Genomic DNA, 21,126 nt, shown 5'->3' with positions numbered 1-21,126 from the left:
TATTTACAGAGTTCCATCATTTATGAAACAGAGATTCCATTTAAGACTATTCTCACAGAAAGCAGTAGAAGAGCAGTCACTTGGATGGGGAGGAGGCTAGTGGACCTGTGACTTTCAGGAACCTTCCTGCAGTGGCCACAGCTGGGCGAGGGGTGCTGTCCACCCTTTGGCCCTGTCTCCATCCTGGACATCTGCTCAAGGATCACCCTCTTGTGGTTCTGACCTCTCTGACCTTGGCCCTTGGGGGACCTCTTGACTTGGCTGTTGTCATTCCAGATTCATATATCATGCCTCTTCCTAGAGAAACCTGAGAATTCCTCAGACTGGAAGATTCAGATGCTCCAAGAGCAAATAAGTTAGTGCTTTGAATTCACATGTTAACAAATAGGTTGTTTATCATCACTCCAAAAGAATAACACAAATAACCTCTAACAGGTGGGACAATGGATGGATGATTGTTGTTGTTTAGTGGCTAAGTCGTGTCCAACTCTTTTGAGACCCCATGGACTGTAGCCTGCCAGGCTCCTCTGTCCATTGGATTTCCCGGGCAAGAATACTGGAATGGGTTGCCATTTCCTTCTCCAGAGGATCTTCCTGACCCGGGGATTGAACCCACGTCTCCTGCATTGGCAGGCAGATTCTTTTTTTACTGAGCCACCAGGGAAGCCCTGGGACTATGATAGCATATTTTTATTTTGCATTTGTGCATTTCTAAATTTCCTTCAGTAATTACAGATTACATTGATAAAAAAGAAAAACAAAAACCTTTCTTAAGTATTGCTTAAAATGAGGGTTGCATGTAAAGTGATGCTTCTTCACCTTAAGTGAAAAACAAGCTCCACGTCCTCTCTCCTGCCTCCTGCCCTATTCCTTGTCCCTTTGAGCAGGGCTTCCCCTCTGTTTCATCTGCTCTTCTTCCCTCATCCACTTACTGTCTAGTCCAAGCAGCTGCCCTCTTGGTCTGTCCCTACCTCCTCCTGCACTAACCCACTTTAAACAAGGCAGGAAGCCAGGGGTATGGTTTTCTGCCTTCCTAAAGCAAATAGCCTAAGAGAGAAGCTGGTGTTGATAAGGAGAAGCTCTCTTGTTGCACATTAGATAAGCCATATCAAAATAAATAAAAGCATATTCACATGTATCAAGCCACTGACAGAAGTGGCACCCAGGGGATTTCAAAGAACCCTTCACAGTCTTGCCTCCTAAGCCTACACGAGAGCCCTGTGAGGTAGGTCTGTTTCCATTCCCTTCTTTGTGCAAAACCTGGAAGGATCTGGCGTGGGGAGCATGGAGTCAAGTTCAAAGTGAGGCCTCCAGCCAGTCCTTCCCTTAAGATGCCTGGATGGCCACTGTGATGGGCAGAACTTCCCGAGTGACAAGCAGCAGAGTCGACAGGTCGGAACAAAGGAGGCCCCAGGACACAGCCTAGCACGGTGCTGGGCCGTCGGGAACCTAGCTATTTCTGATTTGCCCTACTTAGAGACTCCCTTCCCAGGACTGTTTCATAATCCAAGGTTGTTTGACATTTTGCAGTGTGACATCCATAGGACATTACTGTAAAAGGGAAAAAAAAAAACAACAACCCTGGTTATTCCATACTTTTTGTGCCTTGAGGAAAAGATGAAGTGAAGCTTTAAAAAGCCTGCAGTTGTAGCATTCTTGACGTTACTGGTACTTAGGTGTCCTGACAACAATTACATTTGCAGCTTTGGGCACAGAATAGGTTGGAAGACTGTTTCAACATTTTCCATCAGTACAAGATCATACCGACACAACTGGGGCCTGTAAAAACAAAACGAAATATCCCTGTCAATGCAATGATAAAAATACCCTATTCTAGTAGAACAAACTGTACAATCTCTCTCAGATATAAAATTACTTAGCAATTATTTTTAATGTTCTAGGAAAATGCTTGCAGTAAATAAGCAAAGTCATAGCAACAACAGTAAATAAACTAACACAACTTTGTAAAGCAACTATATGTCAATAAAAATTAATTAAAAATAAGAAATCATGGTGTTAAATTTTAGTTACCACATAATTTCAACTAGATTTTTAAAAATAGAAGATTTAAAAAATTAAGCAAAAATTTTAACAGTGGTTGCCTCTGAATAATGACATTATCTATGATATTCTTCTTAACACTTTTTGTACTCTTCAGATTTATAAAATGAATATGTATTCCTTTGATAACCAGAAAAGAAGTATTAAAAGGTCCCAGTTTGAGGTTCCCTGGTGGTCCAGTGGTTAAGAATCGACCTGCCAATGCAGGGGACACAGGTTCAATGGCTGGTCCAGGAAGATCTCACATGCTGTGTGAGCAATTAAGCCCATGGGCCTAAAGCCCATGCTCCACAACAAAAGAAGCCACCACAGTGAGAAGCCTAAACATCACAACTGGAGAAAGCCCATGTGCAGCAATGAAGACCCAGCACAGCCAAAAATACATAAATAAAAATCTTTTTTTAAAAAAGTTCCAGTTTTAAGATATCATGACTATCCTTGGGGAGTAGGAGGGGGTGCGACTTGTATTATTAAATGTTTTAAAGTATTCTAAACATTCAGGAAAAAGGAATTTATAAATGTAAAGCAATAACTGCTCACATCATTTTCTGTCTCTTCGTCCACAGGTTGACTGCAAGGACTATATGTAAGTGTGGCATTACTCACAAAGCATACATACCATCACAGCTTTGTTCTTTCTCCCCCTTTGTCTTTGTCTTTCTCTCTGTACACACAAATACACACTGTTTATTCTTTCTGAACCGACTGAGAATGGGTTGTTTACCCCTTTAACACCTCAGCATGTTTTTCCTAAGAACAAAGACCTTGTCAGTGCAGTTATCAAATTTAATGTTGATATGTACTTCTATCCTGTATCAATGCAATAAAATATTTCAAATTTTCTGTACCTTTTTTAATGCTGGGCTGTGTTTTATCAGTTTGCCAAATTATATGAGGCTTTCTTTTCTACAACAGAGTATCAGCTTGCAAAAAACATGGGTGGAGTGCTAGGGAAGAATTGTTTAAACATATAACAACATTATTTCTTTGGAGTATTGGCCCATTTATCTTTAAGTGCATACCAGTAAATTTTTCTTGGATTACTGGGCAACTTTTCTTTTAATATTTATTTTCAATTTATTTTTATTTATTTGGCTGCTCTGGGTCTTCATTGCAGCATGTGGCCCCATGTGGGGCCAGGGATCAAACCTGGCCCCCCCAGATCCCCATTGCAAGAGTGGACCTCAGCCATGGACCACTAGGGAAGTCCCTAGGAAATTTATTTAATCAAATCTAGTTCTGGAAAACCCCTCACTTCTTTCATTGTGATTACTGAAATCCTGTTGAAGCATCAGACCAAGCAAGTTGGACAGGAGTCAATAACATCTTTAGAAAACAAGAGCCTGTCAGACCCTGCCTCAGCTTACCTCTCTGGATGGCCAAGTGACCTTAACTTCATTCGGAGAATCCTGAGCTTGTACCTTGGGCCGATTACAGATCCTGTAGAGAACACCAAGGAAATGGCTTCCACTTTATCCAGATCTTGATTGAATCTTGCAAGCAGGCTCACTTGGTGGTATTTCTGAAATGTTGCAGGTTCACTGGAAGGAAGAAAGAATATATTTTTAAGTGAATCTAAATTACCAATGAAAGAAAACCATTTGAAGCCTACAGATCACTCATTAGCAGGTAGCCATTTGACCCCATAGCCTGCACTAGGTGACTTTCATGAGCAAAGTCCATTGGATTCCAAAGGATCAGCAGAAGTGAAGCTCTGACCCCAGGACTGATGAAATGCTGTGACACTGGAAAGGTGTGTGCTGCCTACCTGCTATAGGTCAGACAGCCTCCTTGTCTCTTGACACATATCTCCAGTCCCCTGAAAAATTCTGCAAGGTATTACTGTCTTTATTTCACAGACAAGGAAACAGATGCTCACAGAGCTTAAGCTCTCCCAGGTCACAGGGCTTATCTATAGCAGTGCAAGAAGAAAAACTAGGTTCTGGCTTCTCCATTGAACTGCATTGTTAGATGCATAGGTATATTTTTTAGCCAAACTAGATACTACTTTAGAAGTTGTGCTTAAGCATGTATTTTTTCAGTTCTACCTCTCAAGGGAAACCTCAAATTAAAATAGCTACATCACAGGTTCCAATAATTTTTGCTAAGTGTGTGGAGATGTTTCCTACAATTGGAATCCCAAATTGAGCCTAAGGTGTGTCCAGTGGAGTTTTAGCTGGGTACTGTCCCCCTGGGGAGCTGGAGAGTAGGCTATGGAGAAATGATTGCTCCAGAAACGAATCCTTAGTTTGGAGGTGGAGATGGGGGTGAGGAGGTGCTTGTTGCCCCAGCCTCACTGTCAGTCTTGTGGAAAGCTGAAGTGCTACACATAGAGCTAATCTAAAAGGTTGCCCAGATTTTGGTTTCCAAACATCATCTCCACAAAAAAGGAACTAGGGCTCCCGGGAGAAACAGTTGATTTCAGGGCTTGGGCAGGGAAAGCACAAAGTGATCCTAGAATGATACGTATGCCGAAAAGTAAGAAATACTCAAAGAATGTTAGAGATGTTCAAAAGAATATGGAATCACTTCAAACCCACTAGGATGGCTACTGTAGGAAAGAAACAAAAACCACAGTAAGTGTTGATGCAAGTATGGAAAAATCGGAACCCTTGTATGTATTGGTGGGAATGTAAAATAATACAGCCACTATGACAAACAGTAGGAAGGCTCCTCAAAAAATTTAAAGTAGAACTACCACATGATCCAACAATTCTACTTCTAGCTGTATACTGAAAAGACTTGAAAGCAAGGTCTCAAACAGATATTTGCACACCCATGTTCATAGCAGCATTGTTATAATAGGTAAAAGGTGAAAGCAACTCAAATGTCCATCAATGGATGAACAGATTTTTAAAATGTGGTTTGTACATACAATGGAATATTAATTCAGTTTTAGAAAGAAAAGAAATCCTCTCACATGCTACAACATGAATGAGCCTTGAGGACATTATGCTAAATGAAATAAACCAGTCACAAAAAAATAAATACTGTTGAGTCCACTTATATGATGTGTCTAAAGTAGTCAAAGTCATGGAAACAGAAAGTAGAATGGTGGTTGCCAGAGAATAGAGGAAGGGATAAATAGATGTTATTTAATGGGTATAGAGTTTCATCTTTGCTCCTACTGCTGTTTAGTCACTAAGTCATGTCTGATTCTTTGGGACCCCATGGACCGTAACCCACTAGGCTCCTCTGTCCATGGGATTCTCCAGGCAAGAATATTGGAGTGTGTTGCCATTTCTTTCTCCAGGGGATCTTTCTGACCCAGGGATCGAATCCTCGTCTCCTTTCTTTACCACTGAGCCACCTGGAAAGCCCCAACTGAGGATAAGTCTCCACTAATAAAATAAAAATCCATGAATCCATATTGATATAAACTAAGAAATGAATAAATAAGTAAGAAGAAAATGCCTTTCCTAAACATTGACTTAGAAAAATCACCATATGACGGCCATCAGAGTAATAATTCAACCACAGAACATTAAAACTAGTGGGTAAAAGTTTGAGGAGTAATGGACAATTTACATAGTCTCAAAGTACCCAGCCACAAAATACAGTGGAGAAACTTGGCAGAAATCACCTTAATCAATTGATCCATGTTAATGAAACAAACCAAAATTGTGAGCCTCCTAACATGATGCACTGAGACACACATGACTTCACCTTTGTGATGTCCTTGTCAAAGATGAATGCCCTGAATCTAATCATGAGGAAACATCAGGGAAACCCAAACTGAAGACATCCTAAAAATAATCGACCTGTAATCCTCAAAAGTGTCAAGGTCAAAAGAGTTGAGGAAAGGCAGAAGAACTGTTCCAAAGTGAAAACTAAAGAAACAGGACTACCAAATGCAGCCAGGGATCCTGAACTGAATCCTTCTGCTACAAAAGGATGTTTATTAGGAAAATTAGTAAAACTAGAAATGGGGTCTCAGGATCAGTTCAGTTCAGCCACTCAGTCATATCCAACTCTTTGGGACCCCATGGACTGCAGCACGCCAAGCCTCCCTGTCCATCACCAACTCCTGGAGTTTACTCAAACTCATGTCCATTGAGTCGGTGATGCCATCTAACCATCTCATCCTCTGTCGTCCCCTTCTCCTTCCACCTCAATCTTTCCCAGCATCAGGGTCTTTTCAAATGAGTCAGCTCTTCACATCAGGTGGCCAAATTGTTGGAGTTTCAGATTCAACATCAGTCCTTCCAATGAACACTCAGGACTGATTTCCTTTAGGATGGACTGGTTGGATCTCCTTGCAGTCCAACGGACTCTCAAGAGTCTACTCCAACACCACAGTTCAAAAGCATCAATTCTTCAGCAGTCAGCTTCTCACATCCATACATGACTACTAGAAAAACCATAGCCTTGACTAGATGGACCTTTGTTGGCAAAGTAATGTCTCTGCTTTTTAATATGCTGTCTAGGTTGGTCATACGGAGAAGGCAATGGCACCCCACTCTAGTAGTCTTGCCTGGAAAATCCCATGGATGGAGGAGCCTGATAGGCTGCAGTCCATGGGGTCGCTGAGAGTCAGACATGACTGAGGGACTTCACTTTCACTTTTCACTTTCATGCATTGGAGAAGGAAATGGCAACCCACTCCAGTGTTCTTGTCTGGAGAATCCCAGGGACAGGGGAGCCTGGTGGGCTGCTGTCTATGGGGTCACACAGAGTTGGACACGACTGAAGTGACTTAGCAGCAGCAGCAGGTTGGTCATAACTTTCCTTCCAAGGAGTAAGCGTCTTTTCATTTCATGGCTGCAATCACCATCTGCAGTGATTTTGGAGCCTCCAAAAATAAAGTCTGACACTGTTTCCACTGTTTCCCCACCTATTTGCCATGAAGTGATGGGACAAGATGCCATGATCTTAGTTTTCTGAATGTTGAGCTTTAAGCCAACTTTTTCACTCTCTTCTTTGACTTTCGTCAAGAGGCTATTTAGTTCCTCTTCACTTTCTGCCATAAGGGTGGTATTATCTGCATATCTGAGGTTATTGATATTTCTCCTGGCAACCTTGATTCCAGCTTGTGCTTCATCCAGCCCAGCGTTTCTCATGATGTACTCTGCATATAAGTTAAATAAGCAGGGTGACAATACACAGCTTTGATGTACTTCTTTTCCTATTTGGAACCAGTCTGTTGGTTCCAAACAGAATCAGCATCAGATGGTAGCAATGGATCAATGATATTCTCTTATTCTGATGATCAATTGTGGTTATGTAGGAGAGGGTCCTTATTTGTAGAAAACACACTACAGTACTTTGCGTTGATGAACCTGCATGTTGGTGACAACTATAGGATGGTTCAGAAAAAGAAAAAGCTCATAGTACTACTGCAACTTTTCTGTAAACTTTAATTTTTCACAATAAAGAGAAAAAAAAAACCCAATAGGAAAGGAGTGGTTTAACCAAAAAGGGTTATAAACAGTTCAACTCTAGTCCTCCTTGATCAGAGTATAGCAATGGAAAAAGGGATCCTTCCCACTTCTCCAGGGGCAGTTGTAGAACCAGAAAAAGGTAGGGACTCCAGGAGGAGGTGATGCCACCTGCAGATGGCAGAATCCAGTGAGGGTGCTAGGGAGGCGGACAGGAAAAAGGAGACCTGGATCTGATCAGGGTTGTCTGTGAGCCCAGGTAAGATGCCCTCTTCCACCAAGAGCGAGGTCTAGAGATACACAGGGAGGCACTAACCAAGGCTGGGTTCCTACAAGAATAAATAGAGTAAGAGCCAGTGAACTATGGGTTCTGGCAGTATGGTGCACTAAATACCCTGTAAATAACTCATAAGAGTAAATACAATTACAAACAACAACAACAAAAGTTAAAAACCTTTTAAATTGCATTGAACTAAGAAGAAAGGAAAGAATACTGAGGAACCCTCAAAATACATGAAAGCAGAAATCCAAATAGATAAGGGGAATACTGAAATCACCCTCGGTTGGTCTTTTTTGGAACTTGGTAAGCTTGTGCTTCAATATTCATGGCCTTGCAGGGCAGTAGGACATGAAACAAAGAATATGGGCTCCTCAAGGTCAGGAGTTGAATAGGAGGCATCTAGGGGCAAGAGTGAGCTAAACATGAATTTGAAATAAATAACCTTCTACCACCTCAGGGGACAGAAAATTTCCCCCCTCAAATCTTGACACTATGAGAAGCTAAGATGCAGATTGCTTACATGGGTCAGCAGTTTCACTTCGAAGTACTTGGTCCGAGAAACCTCAGGTTTAAAAAGTAAAGCCGTCCCAGATTGATGCTATCTCCAGGAACTAGACTGACGCAAACACAAATCCCTTCTATAGCAATCTACTTCTACTCAGATCCTCAAAGAATTCCCACACATAGTAAAATAATTACAATAATGATAAAGGCATTTGAAAGGGAGCGGGGAAAGCCACGGGTTTCGGGCTTTATGACCGCTAGCTGCAGGCAGAAGGATGCAGGCGGGAAGATGCGCGGGTGCCCTAGGTACTGGCGGCGGGGTGGCACAGCCGCCTGATCCATGCGGCATCTGTGCGGCAGCTGCAGGCAGGAGGCTCCTCCGCCTGGCCTGGGTGTGAGTGAGGAGGCCCCGTGGAGGAGGCCGGTAGAAGTGAAGTGACCGCGGGGGTTTGGGACCACCGAAGCGATCTTCTCAGGGGAACCGTGTGCACCGGGCAGACCCCGGGCATCCTCTGCTCTGCAGACAGGGGGCAGGCAGCCCACCTGCCCGTCCCCTCTGCACCAGACCCTGATGGATCCAAAATGCTAACTGCGAAAAGAAACAGGAAAAAATACAAAAGATCAGAATGTTAAAACCTACCAAGATTTCTCAGAATTGTCAAAGAGCATACAAATATGTGCTTACATGAAGAAAATGTGATGCAAGAAGTACTGCACTCAAGCGACCTGGTAAGGAAGCACTTGCCAGTGACTGTCAGTCTCAGTTAAGGGTTTCACTGTGGAATTTCAAACTGCCAAGGGATATGGGAAAACATTTAGGCACAGACCCCCAAAATAATGTCCCATAAAAGGAAAGAGAGCCAAAGGAAGTCCACCAGTGAATGCTCCTGTTCTAGGGAAGCGGGGAAAGTGGCCAGAGCAGCCTGACTTCCCATAATGTCCTCAAGAAGAGCCAGAATATCACCCTCATGCTGCAGCCTAAGAGTATTTTGCTGTTTCAAACTGAAAATTGTCTTGAGGAAAAGTCTGTTTTCCAGTGCTTTAGGGAACACCACACATTGAAGACTTATATTCACCTGACTGAATAACAACCAAGAAAAGCTGCAGAAGCAAAATTTCTTAAGAAAGGAATTTTAAAAAGAGACATGACAGAACTTCCCTGGTGGCCGGGTGGCTAAGATTCCTCACTCCTAATGCAGGGAACCAGGGTTTGATTTCTGGTCAGGGAACTAGATCCCATGTGCCGCAACTGAGAGTTCAAATGCCACAACTAAAGATCCTGCATGCCACCATGCCACAGCTAAGATTGGGAGTGGCCACATAAATAAATATTCCAAAAAAAAAAAAAAAACTCCAAAGGGATCAAAGACCTAAATGTGAGACATAAAACTATAAAAGCCTTGTACCCAGAATATATACAGAACTTTGCAACTCAAAAATAAACAGCTAATTAGCCTAGTTTAAAATGGGTAAGGCACACAAAAATTTGCACCCAGATATCTTTAACAGCTTTATCCAAAACTACTAAGACGGGGACTTTCCTGGAGGAAAAAAACCTGCCAAGATGGAATTCCCCGGGTTCTAGTGGTTGGGGCTGTGTGTGCTTTCATTGCTGAGGGCGTAAGTTCAATCCCTGGCTAGGGAACTGGGATCCTGCAAACCTCTCAGTGTGGCCAAAACTTTTTTTAAATTAATTAATTTTTAAAAAGCTGCCAAGATGTCTTTTGTAGGTGAATGGATAAATAAAATGTGATAAACCAGCTTGTCATTGGTGCTGTTGTTTAGTTGCTAAGTCATGTACCACACTTTGCCATCCATGGACTATAGCCTGCCAGGCTCCTCTGGCCATGGGATTTCCCAGGAAAGAATACTGGAGTGGGTTGCCATTCCCTTCTCCAGGGGATTCTTTGCGACCCAGGGATAGAAACCAAATCTCCTGCATTGCAGACAAATTCTCTACCACTGAGCCACCAGGGAAGCCCATGATACATCAGACAATAGAAAAGGAAATGAAGGTAAAAGAAAATGAGCTGTCAAGTAATAAAAAAAAAAAAAAGGAGGAACTCTAAATGCTTATTACTAAGTGGAAGAAGCTAATCTGAAAAGGTTACCCTACTGTATGATTCTAATTATTTGACATTCTGAAAAATGCAAAACTATGGAAACAGTAAAAAAAAAAAAAAAAAAAAAAGTCAGTGGTTGCCAGTGGCTGGGGAAAGGAGGGATGAATAGACAGAGCACAGATTTTTAGGGCAGTGAAACTATTCTGTGATCCTACAATGACAGACATATGTCATTGTACAATTGACAAAACTCATAGAATGTACAACACCAGCAGTGAACCCTAATGTAAACTATGGACTTTGGGTAAGAATAAGGTATCAGCGTAGATTCTTCAGTTGTGACAAATGCACTATGCTGGTGCCAGACTTTGGTTCTGAGGGAGGCTGCCCCTATGTGGGGGCAAAAAGAATATGGGAAGTCACTGTATTTTCTGCTCAGTTTTGCTGTGTACTTAAAATTGCTCTAAAAAATAAAGTCTATTTAAAAGGAAAAATGGGCTTCTATGGTGGCTCAGACAGTAAAGAATCTGCCCGCAATGCAGGAGACCCGGGTTTGATCCCTGGATTGGGAAGATCCCCTGGAGAAGGGAATGGATACTCACTCCAGTATTCTTTTTTTTTTTTAATTAATTTATTTTTTAATTGAAGGATAACTGCTTTACAGAATTTTGTTGTTTTCTGTCAAACCTCAACATGAATCAGCCATAGGTATACATATATTTCCTCCCTTTTCAACCTCCCTCCCATCTTCCTCCCCATCCCACCCCTCCAGGTTGATACAGAGCCCCTGTTTGAGTTTCCTGAGACTTACAGCAAATTCCCATTAGCTATCTATTTTACATATGGTAATGTAAGTTTCCATGTTACTCTCTCCATACATCTCACCCTCTCCTCCCCTCTCCCCATGTCCATAAGTGTATTCTCTATGTCTGTTTCTCCATTGCTGCCCTGTAAATAAATTCTTCAGTACTTTTCTAGATTCCGCATATATGCGTTAGAATACGATATTTATCTTTCTCTTTCTGACTTACTTCACTCAGTATAATAGGCTCTAGGTTCATCCACCTCATTATAACTGACTCAAATACATTCCTTTTTATGATTGCCCACTCCAGTATTCTTGCAAGCAAAATTCTAAGGACAGAGGAGTCTGGAGGGCTACAGTCCATGGGGCTGCAAAGAGTCAGACACAACTGACTAACAAAAGGAAAAATGGGTAAGGGATCTGAACAGACATTTCTCCAAAAAGCTATACACATGGCCCACAAGCACATGAAAGATACTCAACATCATTAAATCATTAAGTGAGTGAAGTGAAGTCGCTCAGTCGTGTCCAGCTCTTTGCGACCCCATGGACTGTAGCCTACCAGGTTCCTCTGTCCATGGGATTTTCCAGGCAATAGTCCTGGAGTGGATTGCCATTTCCTTCTCCAGCGGATCTTCCCAACCCAGGGATCGAACCCAGGTCTCCTGCATTGTAGACAGACACTTTACCGTCTGAGCCACCAGGGAAGTCAATAGGAAGTTGCAAATCAAAACCACAATGTGATATCATGTAATGCCCATGAGAATGGCTGTAACAAAAGACAGACATGGATGAATGGATAAACAAAATGTGACGTATGCTGCTGCTGCTAAGTCGCTTCAGTCGTGTCCGACTCTGTGCAACCCCATAGACGGCAACCCACCAGGTTCCTCTGTCCCTGGGATTCTCCAGGCAAGAATATTGGAGTGGGTTGCCATTTCCTACTCCAATGCATGAAACTGTAAAGTGAAAGTGAAGTCGCGTTTGACTCTTCTCGACCCCATGGAGTGTAGCCTACCCGGCCCCTCTGTCCATGGGATTTTCCAGGCAAGAATACTGGAGTGGGTTGCCATAACATTCTCCAAATGTTATGCATATATACAATGAAATACTGACAGTGAAAGTGAAAGTCACTCCATGGAATTCTCCAGGCCAGAATACTGGAGTGGGTGGTCTTTCCCTTCTGCAGGGGACCTTCCCAACCCAGGAATCGAACCCAGGTCTCCTTCACTGCAGGCGGATTCTTTACCAGTTGAGCCACAAGGGAAGCCCAAGAATACTGGACTGGATAGCCAATCCCTTCTCCAGTGGATCTTCCTGACCCAGGAATCGAACCGGGGTCTCCTGCACTTCAGGCAGATTCTTTACCAACTGAGCTATCAGGGAAGCCCAATGGAATATTATTCAGTCTTAAAAAGAAAGGAAATTCTGGTCACAAGCTGTAACATGGACAAAACTTGAGGACATAATGCTAGGTGAAAAAAGCCAATCATGAAAGGACAAATACTATATGATTCAACTCATATGATGTCTCTGTGCTGTGTGCTAAGTCGCTTCAGTCATGTCTGACTCTTCGTGACCCCATAGACTGTAGCCCACCAGGCTCCTCTGTGCATGGGATTCTTCAGGCAAGAACACTGGAGTGGGTTGCCATGCCCTCCTCCAGGGAATCTTTCTGATGCAGGGATCAAACCTGCGTATCCTGCACCAGCAGGTGGCTTCTTTACCACTGAGCTACCAGGAATCCCATAATGTATCCAAAGCAATCAAATTCATAAAAATAGTACAATGGTGGTTGCTATCGGAAATGGAAATTTTTATTTAATGGATATATAGTTTCAGTTTTTCAAGGTGAAAGTTCTGGAGATCTGTTTCACAACAATGTAAACGCGCTTAATAAGAAACTGTACACTTAAACACGATTAAGATGGTAAATTTTATGGGTTTCTTAATTATAATTTAAAAGAAAAGTCTTAAAAGACTGACGATAAGAATCTTGGCAAGGATGTGGAGGAAATGGAACTCTCATATATTGCTGGAGGGAGCGTAACATGATGCATCCTTTTTTGAAAACAGTTTGGTAGAAGTTCCTCAAAAAGTTAAACACAAAGTTCTGTATGAACAAGAGAGTCCACTCCTAGGTATATACCCAAGAAAAATGAAAACCTATGTCCATACAAAAACCTGTACATACATGTTCATAGCAGCATTATTGATAACAGCCAAAAGCAGAAAGAACCCAAATATCCTTCAACTGGTGAATGGGTAAATAAAATGTGGTATGAGTGAGCAGACTGTGCAGTGGAAGCTTGCTGAGCCAGAGGTCAGTGGATCAAAATAAAATATGGAATGTCCATAAAACAGAATATTATTCAGCCATAAAAAGGAATGAAGTACTGATGAATGCCTCAACATAGATGAATCTTAAAAATATCATGTAAAGCGAAACAAAACCCACATATTGTATGATTCCATTCATATGACATGCCTAGAATAGAAGAATCTATAAAAACAGAGAGCAGATTAGTGGTTGGCAGGAGCTGGCCAGGAGGAAGGAATGAGGAATTACTACTGACAAGTATGGGGTTTCTTTTTGAGATGACAAAAATGCTCTGAAATTAGATGGTATTGATGGTTTCATGTTTTGTAAATATACTAAAACCCCGTGAATTACAAACTTTAAAAAGGTGAATTTTATGGTATATGAATTATATCTGAATTTTTTAAGGTTAAAAAAATAAGAAATACATTTGAATCATGTGTAGAGGGAGAATCAACAGGCAAGTAATATCCTTGAATGTGACTTCATATGTCCCCACTGTCTGGTAAGACTGAATAAACTCAAGCGGTATGTGTGTGTGTGTGTGTTAGTCGCTCAGTCATGTCTGACTCTGTGACCCCATGGACTGGAGGCCACCAGGCTCCTCTGTCCATGGAACTGTCCAGGCAAGAATACTGAAGTGGGTTTGCCATGCTCTTCTCCAAGTTACCTCCCCAACCCAGGGACTGAACCCAGGTCTCCTGCATTGCAGGTAGATTCTTTACCATTTGAGCTACCCAGAAAGCCCCCAAAACTCAAGGTACATACCCTAATATTATTTTCCTTTTCTTAAATTGTAAAGATACTGAATACTAAAATGTTAAAGTTTACCTGGCAAAAGAAAGAAAAGTAGCCATAATCTTACCACAAAATAGAACAATTATTTACTTTTTTCCCATATATTCTCTGATCGGTGGTGACTTTTTCACAAACTAACTAAAATAGAAATGACTGGACATGCCTTTAAAAAGATGTTAAGCTCTCTATCTTAATCAAGAAACAAGCCTTCATAAAAGAGAGAAAGGAGCCTCCAAATTTAGGAATTCCTGCTGCTGCTGCTGCTAAGTCACTTCAGTCGTGTCCGACTCTGTGTGACTCCATAGACAGCAGCCCACCAGGTTCCCCTGTCCCTGGGATTCTCCAGGCAAGAACACTGGAGTGGGTTGCCATTTCCTTCTCCAATGCATGAAAGTGAAAAGTGAAAGTAAAGTTGCTCAGTCGTGTCCGACTCCTAGTGACCCCATGGACTGCAGCCTACCAGGCTCCTCCGTCCATGGGACTTTCCAGGCAAGAGTACTGGAGTGGGTTGCCATTTCCTTCTCCATAGGAATTCCTACTTGGGAGAAATTTACTATAAAAAATTCAAATTTCCAAGACATATAAAGCAAATATGTAACCCAAGTTTTGCTCCTCATAGAACTGCAGTCTCCCTGCTGTTTCTTAGACTCTCCAGATGAGGGCTCTGCCCACCTTTCTCATTGAAGCCTATAAAGTACCTGAGACTGGTTTCTCAAGATTGGGCCCCTAGCAGTTCCCTCCCTGAAAATATGGACTGGGGATCTTGATACTGAAAAGAGTGTGAAATTGGCCACATCCCTTGCCCTCCCTGAGCCTCAGTTTCCTCATATATAAAAATAGGGATGGTAATACCACCTCACAGGGTTTTAGTGAGAGCTACATTAACCACTATCTGTAATGTGCTTAGTTCAATAAACAAAGGCTGTTATTATTGTATTCCAAGGATGCATTTGAAAAAGTCACTTACAGGGAATTCCCTGGAGGTCCAGTGGTTAGGATTCTGCACTTTCACTGCTGAAGGTTCGAATTCAATCCCTGGTTAAGAAACTAAGACCCCATAAGCCACATGGTATGGCCAAAAAGAACCCCCACACCTTCCCTATTTATCTGCACAGTGAGCCAGCCCATAAGATGATTGCCAGTTTCAGGTGACCTTCTACATGGTCCTCTATGAATGAGGCCAAGAGACAAGACAAGCGTCCAGAAGATAAAAGGACCCAGGAAACATCTCCTGAGTAAATGAATGAAATGAGTCTCAAATGCTTTTGCTTAAATTAAAAGGTTTGGGGATTTGCCCCCTTTTTTCTTGATTATAGAAGTAATAGAAGAAAAAATTATTAGTTCTTTTAAAACTATATATATACAACAGCACAGAAAACTGAAAAGGAAAGAGAAGCTTTAGAAGGGACTCGTATCGCTTCCACCCAAGGGGCAATCTAACTTACTTTGACTTGTTTCTTTTTCATTATTTTGACATTGTTGTAGTTGTATACTGTATATGATTTTATAAAATATAACTTTATTTTTTCCACTTAGTGCATTATAAGCATTTCATTTAATGTTTCATAAATAACTTCAATACTTGAATAATGTTTTATTATATGGGGATATTTAACAATTTCCCCTTCATTGGACTTTTAGGATTTTTCCAATTTTCTATTGCAAAATACATTTTCTGAGTGTCAGAGACATACATATATATGTTTGTGTATATATGTATATTATGAGCTCAGAAAAGAATAGAAATGTATGTGTGTGGGCATGGGATGGTTGGGATGTGGCAGGGGTTTGGACTTTTATGTCACATATTTCCTTACTGCTTTAAATCGTTTACAGTGAGCAGGGATGACTTTTGTAATTAAATGTTTAAGCAAACCTAGAGACTGTCATACTGAGTAAAGTAAGTCACACAGAGAAAGAGAAATCTGGTATGATAAAAAAGAAATGATACAAATGAAGTTATTTAAAAAACAGATTCACAGACTTAGAGAACAAACTGATGGTCACCAGCGGAGAGGAATGAGAGGAAGGGAAAGTTAGGGAGTTTGGGATCAACATGTACACACTGCTATATTTAAAATGGATAACCAGGAATTCCCTGGTGGTACAACGGATAAGAATCCACCTGCCAATGCAAGGAACACGGGTTCGATCCCTGGTCGGGGAAAATTTCCCATGCTGTGGGGCAACTAAGCTCTAAGCCAACATACCTAGCACCTGTGCTCCACAACGAGAGAAGCCACCGCAACGAGAAGCTTGCACACCGCAGCTAGAGAGTAGCTCCTACTCACCTGCGCATAGCGGTGAAGACCCAGCACAGACAATAAGTAGATAAAGTTATTTAGAAAATAAAATGGATAACCAACAAGGACCTACTGTATAGCACAGAGAACTCTGCTCAGTATTATATAACAAACTAAATGGGGGAAGAATTTGGAGGGGGAAAAAAGGGAAGGAAGGAGGAGAGGGAGGAAGGGAGGGAAGGGAGGGAGAAAGAAGTGGGGAAGGAAAGTAGAAGGAAAGAAAATTTCTGCACCAGTTCCATTTGTAAACAGTCTGAAAGATCAAGAGCCACAAAGCAACATATTCCCTTTATATCTTTCACAGGACAAAGCCACGTACAGTTCTATGATTAAAAAGTTGATATATTTGGAATTTAACTTCCCTGAACAAAAAAGAAAGTAGCAAATTGCAAATAATCCTAGCCCAACTTACTGATTGATTTTGGATTCTGTCGTGTTTCCAGCTTTGTCTTTCAATTTGATTGTAATGGATCCTCTTCTTACATTCTTATTCCAGGTTATAATATCCACAAAGTAATGATATACTTCAAAACAGGGAGAAAGCATGGTGTGAGAGAAATATTCCCAAATGCTTTCCTGAATGTTCAGTTCCTGAAAACCTGACCTACCTAATAACTAGGTCTCTTTTTCCCTTCCTCTCTAGTTTTTCTGCAAAGATTCAGGGCAGAATTTTCCAATATTTCTCTCTATTCTCTTTGGTAAAGATGGCCTGAGTGATGGCAGAACTCAATGGTATCCAGTTGCCATGTTCAGGCACCACTCTCGGATCAGCGTTCCCACGTTAATGACTGAAGTCTCATGGCCTACTGCCAAGTATGAATGATTCACCACAATTCCTGCCCGCTTCAGAATAAACTAAATAGGCCATGTGGAGACCCTCACTAGCTGACAAGGCCTTCGCAGTCTGGGTCACGTCCACCAGCCTACCCAGCCTCCGTCATCTCTGCCCAGTCATGCCATAATGCCACCTGCACTGCCACGCTCTCTCCTGTGTCTGGGCTTTGTCCCATTTGCCAATTCATCCTTCAGGTTTTGACTTAATGTGCTTCCTCGAGGAAGCCTTCACTGATGCTCAGACTAAGTCAGGTCTCTCTCAGAGTTCTTATCATGCTCTGGTATTCTCCCCTCATTAGTCAGCACACTTTACTGTATTTACAAAATACAAGAAAAATGATAATCAAAAAAGTGGTAAGTGAATGTGTATATCCATGCAAATATTGCCTGTGTGATGTCTTATGGGGTTAAAAAAAAAAAGCTAAAATATTTTAATGCTTCAACAATAACTGGGAAGGGATGATGATTCCTTTGTAATCCCAGCAGAAATACCTATCGATACCCATTGCTTGCTTGCTAAGTCGCTTCAGTCGTGTCCAACCCTGTGTGACCCCATGGACTGTAGCATGACAGCTGTCCATGGGATTCTTCAGGCAAGAATACTGGAGTGGTTTGCCATTTCCGTCTCCAATTGATACCCATTAATTCCTACTGAATGAACGAGGGCACATAATATGTCCAGAGAACTTTTCTTCCTACCTACTCTTTCTTCCTACCTACCCCAAGGTTGAGAATGATCTGGAAAGATGGGGATCCCACCATGATAGTCAAATTTACTATCTCTGGGTCAGACTTTCAGAGAAGGGCAAAGAGGCTCAGGGAGATGACAGTCCTACGAGGGCATAACGTCAGCCATGGAGTTGCTGTTTCATGGCCTGTTATTACTCAGGAACTTGTCCCACTTGGATCAGGCAGATTCCAAACCCTGAGCTGCTACACATGCTCCAAAAGAGGAGGGAAACCTGGTGATGTGCAACCCCCTTTACAAGGGAGACTCCCAAGGAAAGTGAAAAGGGAGATAAGATTGTAAGATGTACATCTACCCAGGGAAATTCCTACTTGCTTTCTAGGGCATCTAATCATCTGCTGGCCTATTTAGCCTCCATCTTGAATACCCAACCTCTCAATGTCTTTAGAAGGTCACTGTGGCTACTTTGGAGCTGGAATTGGCCTATAGATGTGGCTGACAGCTGACTTTTCCTAGTCATAACCTCATGTCTCAAGCAAATTTTCTGGACGATCTCAGTAATTAGAATGGCCATCCAGTGGAGTTAACAACTATGACTTGTTGAGATTTTAATTCTTTTAACCCAGAAGGTAGGCATGATTGTCCCCATTTTACCAAGCAGAACTTTGAGCCTCAGAGAGGTTAAATGTCTTGGTCATACAGCTGTTGTGCGGTAGAGTCAAGATTCAACCTAGGTCCTTCCAGCTCCAAAGTCCATGCTTCACCACGGCCTTCACGTGCCAAGAAGTAACCAGGAAGCTGAGACTCAGACATTCCAAAAATAAGAGTCGGGCAACAGCAAACAAGCACATTCACCACTCACTGCAGAAGGGTTTCTCCTCAGCTGTGTCAAAGAATGCTTTAATCATAGGAGGATCCCCCTCCCTTAAATAGTCTTTCCAGTTATCAGCATAATAGCCTATAAAACAAGTCAGAAGAGTGTAATGTCAACATGTGTTCTACGAACATAAAAGCAGTTGGGGAGACTGAACATTGGGTTTGACTGCCACCACCACCGCCGAGACAATCGCCCTCATACCCACCCCCGTGGTGAGGACCTGCAGGGCCACCAGGGCATGCCCCGCCCCAGCAGCCCCCTTACTTTTTTCACAACCCTAGCCCTAAGAGCTGGGGCTTGTAAAAGGACCCTCCAGTGACTTTTCCCTCTTTCTATTGACATCACATCACCCAGCCCTGGTTCTCAGGAGCAGGGGTGTGGGGAGTGACACACACTGAAAACTAAAAATGTGCTGTGCTTAGTCGCTCAGTCGTGTCCGACTCTTTGTGACCCCAGGGACTATAGTCCACCAGACTCCTCTCTCCATGGAATTCTCCAGGCAAGAATACTGGAGTGGGTTGCCATGCCCTTCTCCAGGAAATCTTCCCAACCCAGGGATTGAGCCCAGGTCTCCCACTTTGCAGGCAGATTCTTTACCGACTGAGCCACCAGGGAAGTCCTAGACTAAAAACAGCACTGATATTTTTCAGTAATACCTTCATTTTCTAGATTATTTAAAACAGATTCAGATTTATACCTAGAGCAGCATCACTTTTGCAAAACAATGCACTTTCTTGAAGAACTATAATTGGGCCCCTAAACTGCACAGAACTTGGAATGGCCATGTGACTATGTCGAGAGGTAAGAGAACATCCTTGTCTGTGACTGTGCCAGCAGGAATGAAGCTAAGGGCTGGCACTGGGGCCTCTCTCTCTCCCCTTTTCCCACTGCTTAGGGAGTGGCCTCCACATTCTGGGACCCGGGAATCAGTATTTTTTAAAAGTTCCATATTCAAATATACAGTCAAGGTTGAGAACCCCTTGTCTATAGCCTAACCTGATGTTAACTTGAGTTTTTCCTTTGGGAACAATTAGAAAATTGTCACGACCATTTAGTTGCGAAGTCATCATCACCTGGAATATTTCCACTGCTGCTGCTGCTGCTGCTAAGTCACTTCAGTCGTGTCCGACTCTGTGCGACCCCATAGACGGCAGCCCACCAGGCTCCCCCGTCCCTGGGATTCTCCAGGCAAGAACACTGGAGTGGGTTGCCATTTCCTTCTCCAATGCATGAAAGTGAAGAGTGAAAGTGAAGTTGCTCAGTCGTGTCCAACTCTTGGCAACCCCATGGACTGCAGCCTACCAGGCTCCTCCATCCATGGGATTTTCCAGGCAAGAGTACTGGAGTGGGGTGCCATTGCCTTCTCCGATATTTCCACTAACGCTTAGCAAATATCCAAATAGCCTCCATGGTTATTACTCCAGCTCACCCTGTGTTTGTGTACATGCAGAGAACACCGGAGTGTGATGTGGGAGCATTAACGGATATGACTTGTTAGAAGGGGTCATCCTGTAAGACCCTCCCCTAACAGAGAGGTTGTATGCCTGGAGAAGGGTGTTCCTAACCCCACGGGAGTAGACTGCGTAAGGTGAAACTCTTGTGGAACCTCCTTTTTCTTGCTAGAATAAAGCATCCAGGGAGGTGGCACTCCGTTCTGGATGAAATCCTATATAGATTGCTTTTCTAACATTCTTTAGTATCAGGAGACTCCAGAGTACTTCACAGAACTATTGGCTAGAAAAAGCTAAGGAAATTAAGACACAGGATATTCAGGCCCATCGTTAGATGGAACACAGGATATTCAGGCCCGTTTTTAGACGGTTAAAATGGTGCTGAGATTCTACCAGAAATTAGCTCTTTGTTAATCAGAGTGGGAAACTGCTGGCTGGACTTACCCAGAACGGGACAGGGCTCCGTCTGTGATATGCCACAGTTGATACACTTGCCGTTCCTATAATCCCGGTAGGAGTCACAGGGATACGCGGTGATGGTGCAGTTCTCTCTCAAGGAAGAAAGGTACAGGTACACGGACCTCTGGTGGTCACACTTGAAGTACTGCATTCCTTGGTTGTATAAGGAATAATCAAAGAATAGTTGTAGCATTTAGTAGTAAATAGTGTATCGCATATTGTTTTTTGTTCTTTGTAAAATTTATTTGGCTGCACCAAGTCTTAGCTGTGGCACATGGGATCTTTAGTTGGGGCATGTGGGATCC

General features: G+C 42.5%; 1 protein-coding gene across 2 annotated transcripts in view; it reads right to left on the bottom strand.

Moving 5' to 3' along the window:
• LIPH (lipase H) overlaps positions 1 to 21,126 on the bottom strand; it is a 53,519-nt gene continuing 32,393 nt past the window's right edge. Inside the window, exons 6-10 of one of the 2 annotated variants that reach the window (XM_061413670.1) lie at positions 20,807 to 20,974; positions 18,897 to 18,992; positions 16,925 to 17,036; positions 3,429 to 3,602; positions 1 to 1,779 (exon numbers count right to left, since the gene is read on the bottom strand). In XM_061413670.1, the coding sequence (XP_061269654.1) occupies positions 1,692 to 1,779; positions 3,429 to 3,602; positions 16,925 to 17,036; positions 18,897 to 18,992; positions 20,807 to 20,974 (638 nt within the window). In that variant the 3' untranslated portion in view covers positions 1 to 1,691. Of the gene's footprint in view, positions 1,780 to 3,428; positions 3,603 to 7,398; positions 8,813 to 16,924; positions 17,037 to 18,896; positions 18,993 to 20,806; positions 20,975 to 21,126 lie in introns of those variants that run through there. The other variant, XM_061413678.1, reaches the window with a different exon arrangement.

This window comes from Bos javanicus, chromosome 1 (assembly GCF_032452875.1).
Source record: "Bos javanicus breed banteng chromosome 1, ARS-OSU_banteng_1.0, whole genome shotgun sequence".
NCBI classification, from domain to species: Eukaryota; Metazoa; Chordata; class Mammalia; order Artiodactyla; family Bovidae; genus Bos; species Bos javanicus.
This window is presented reverse-complemented; position numbering and strand designations above follow the sequence as displayed.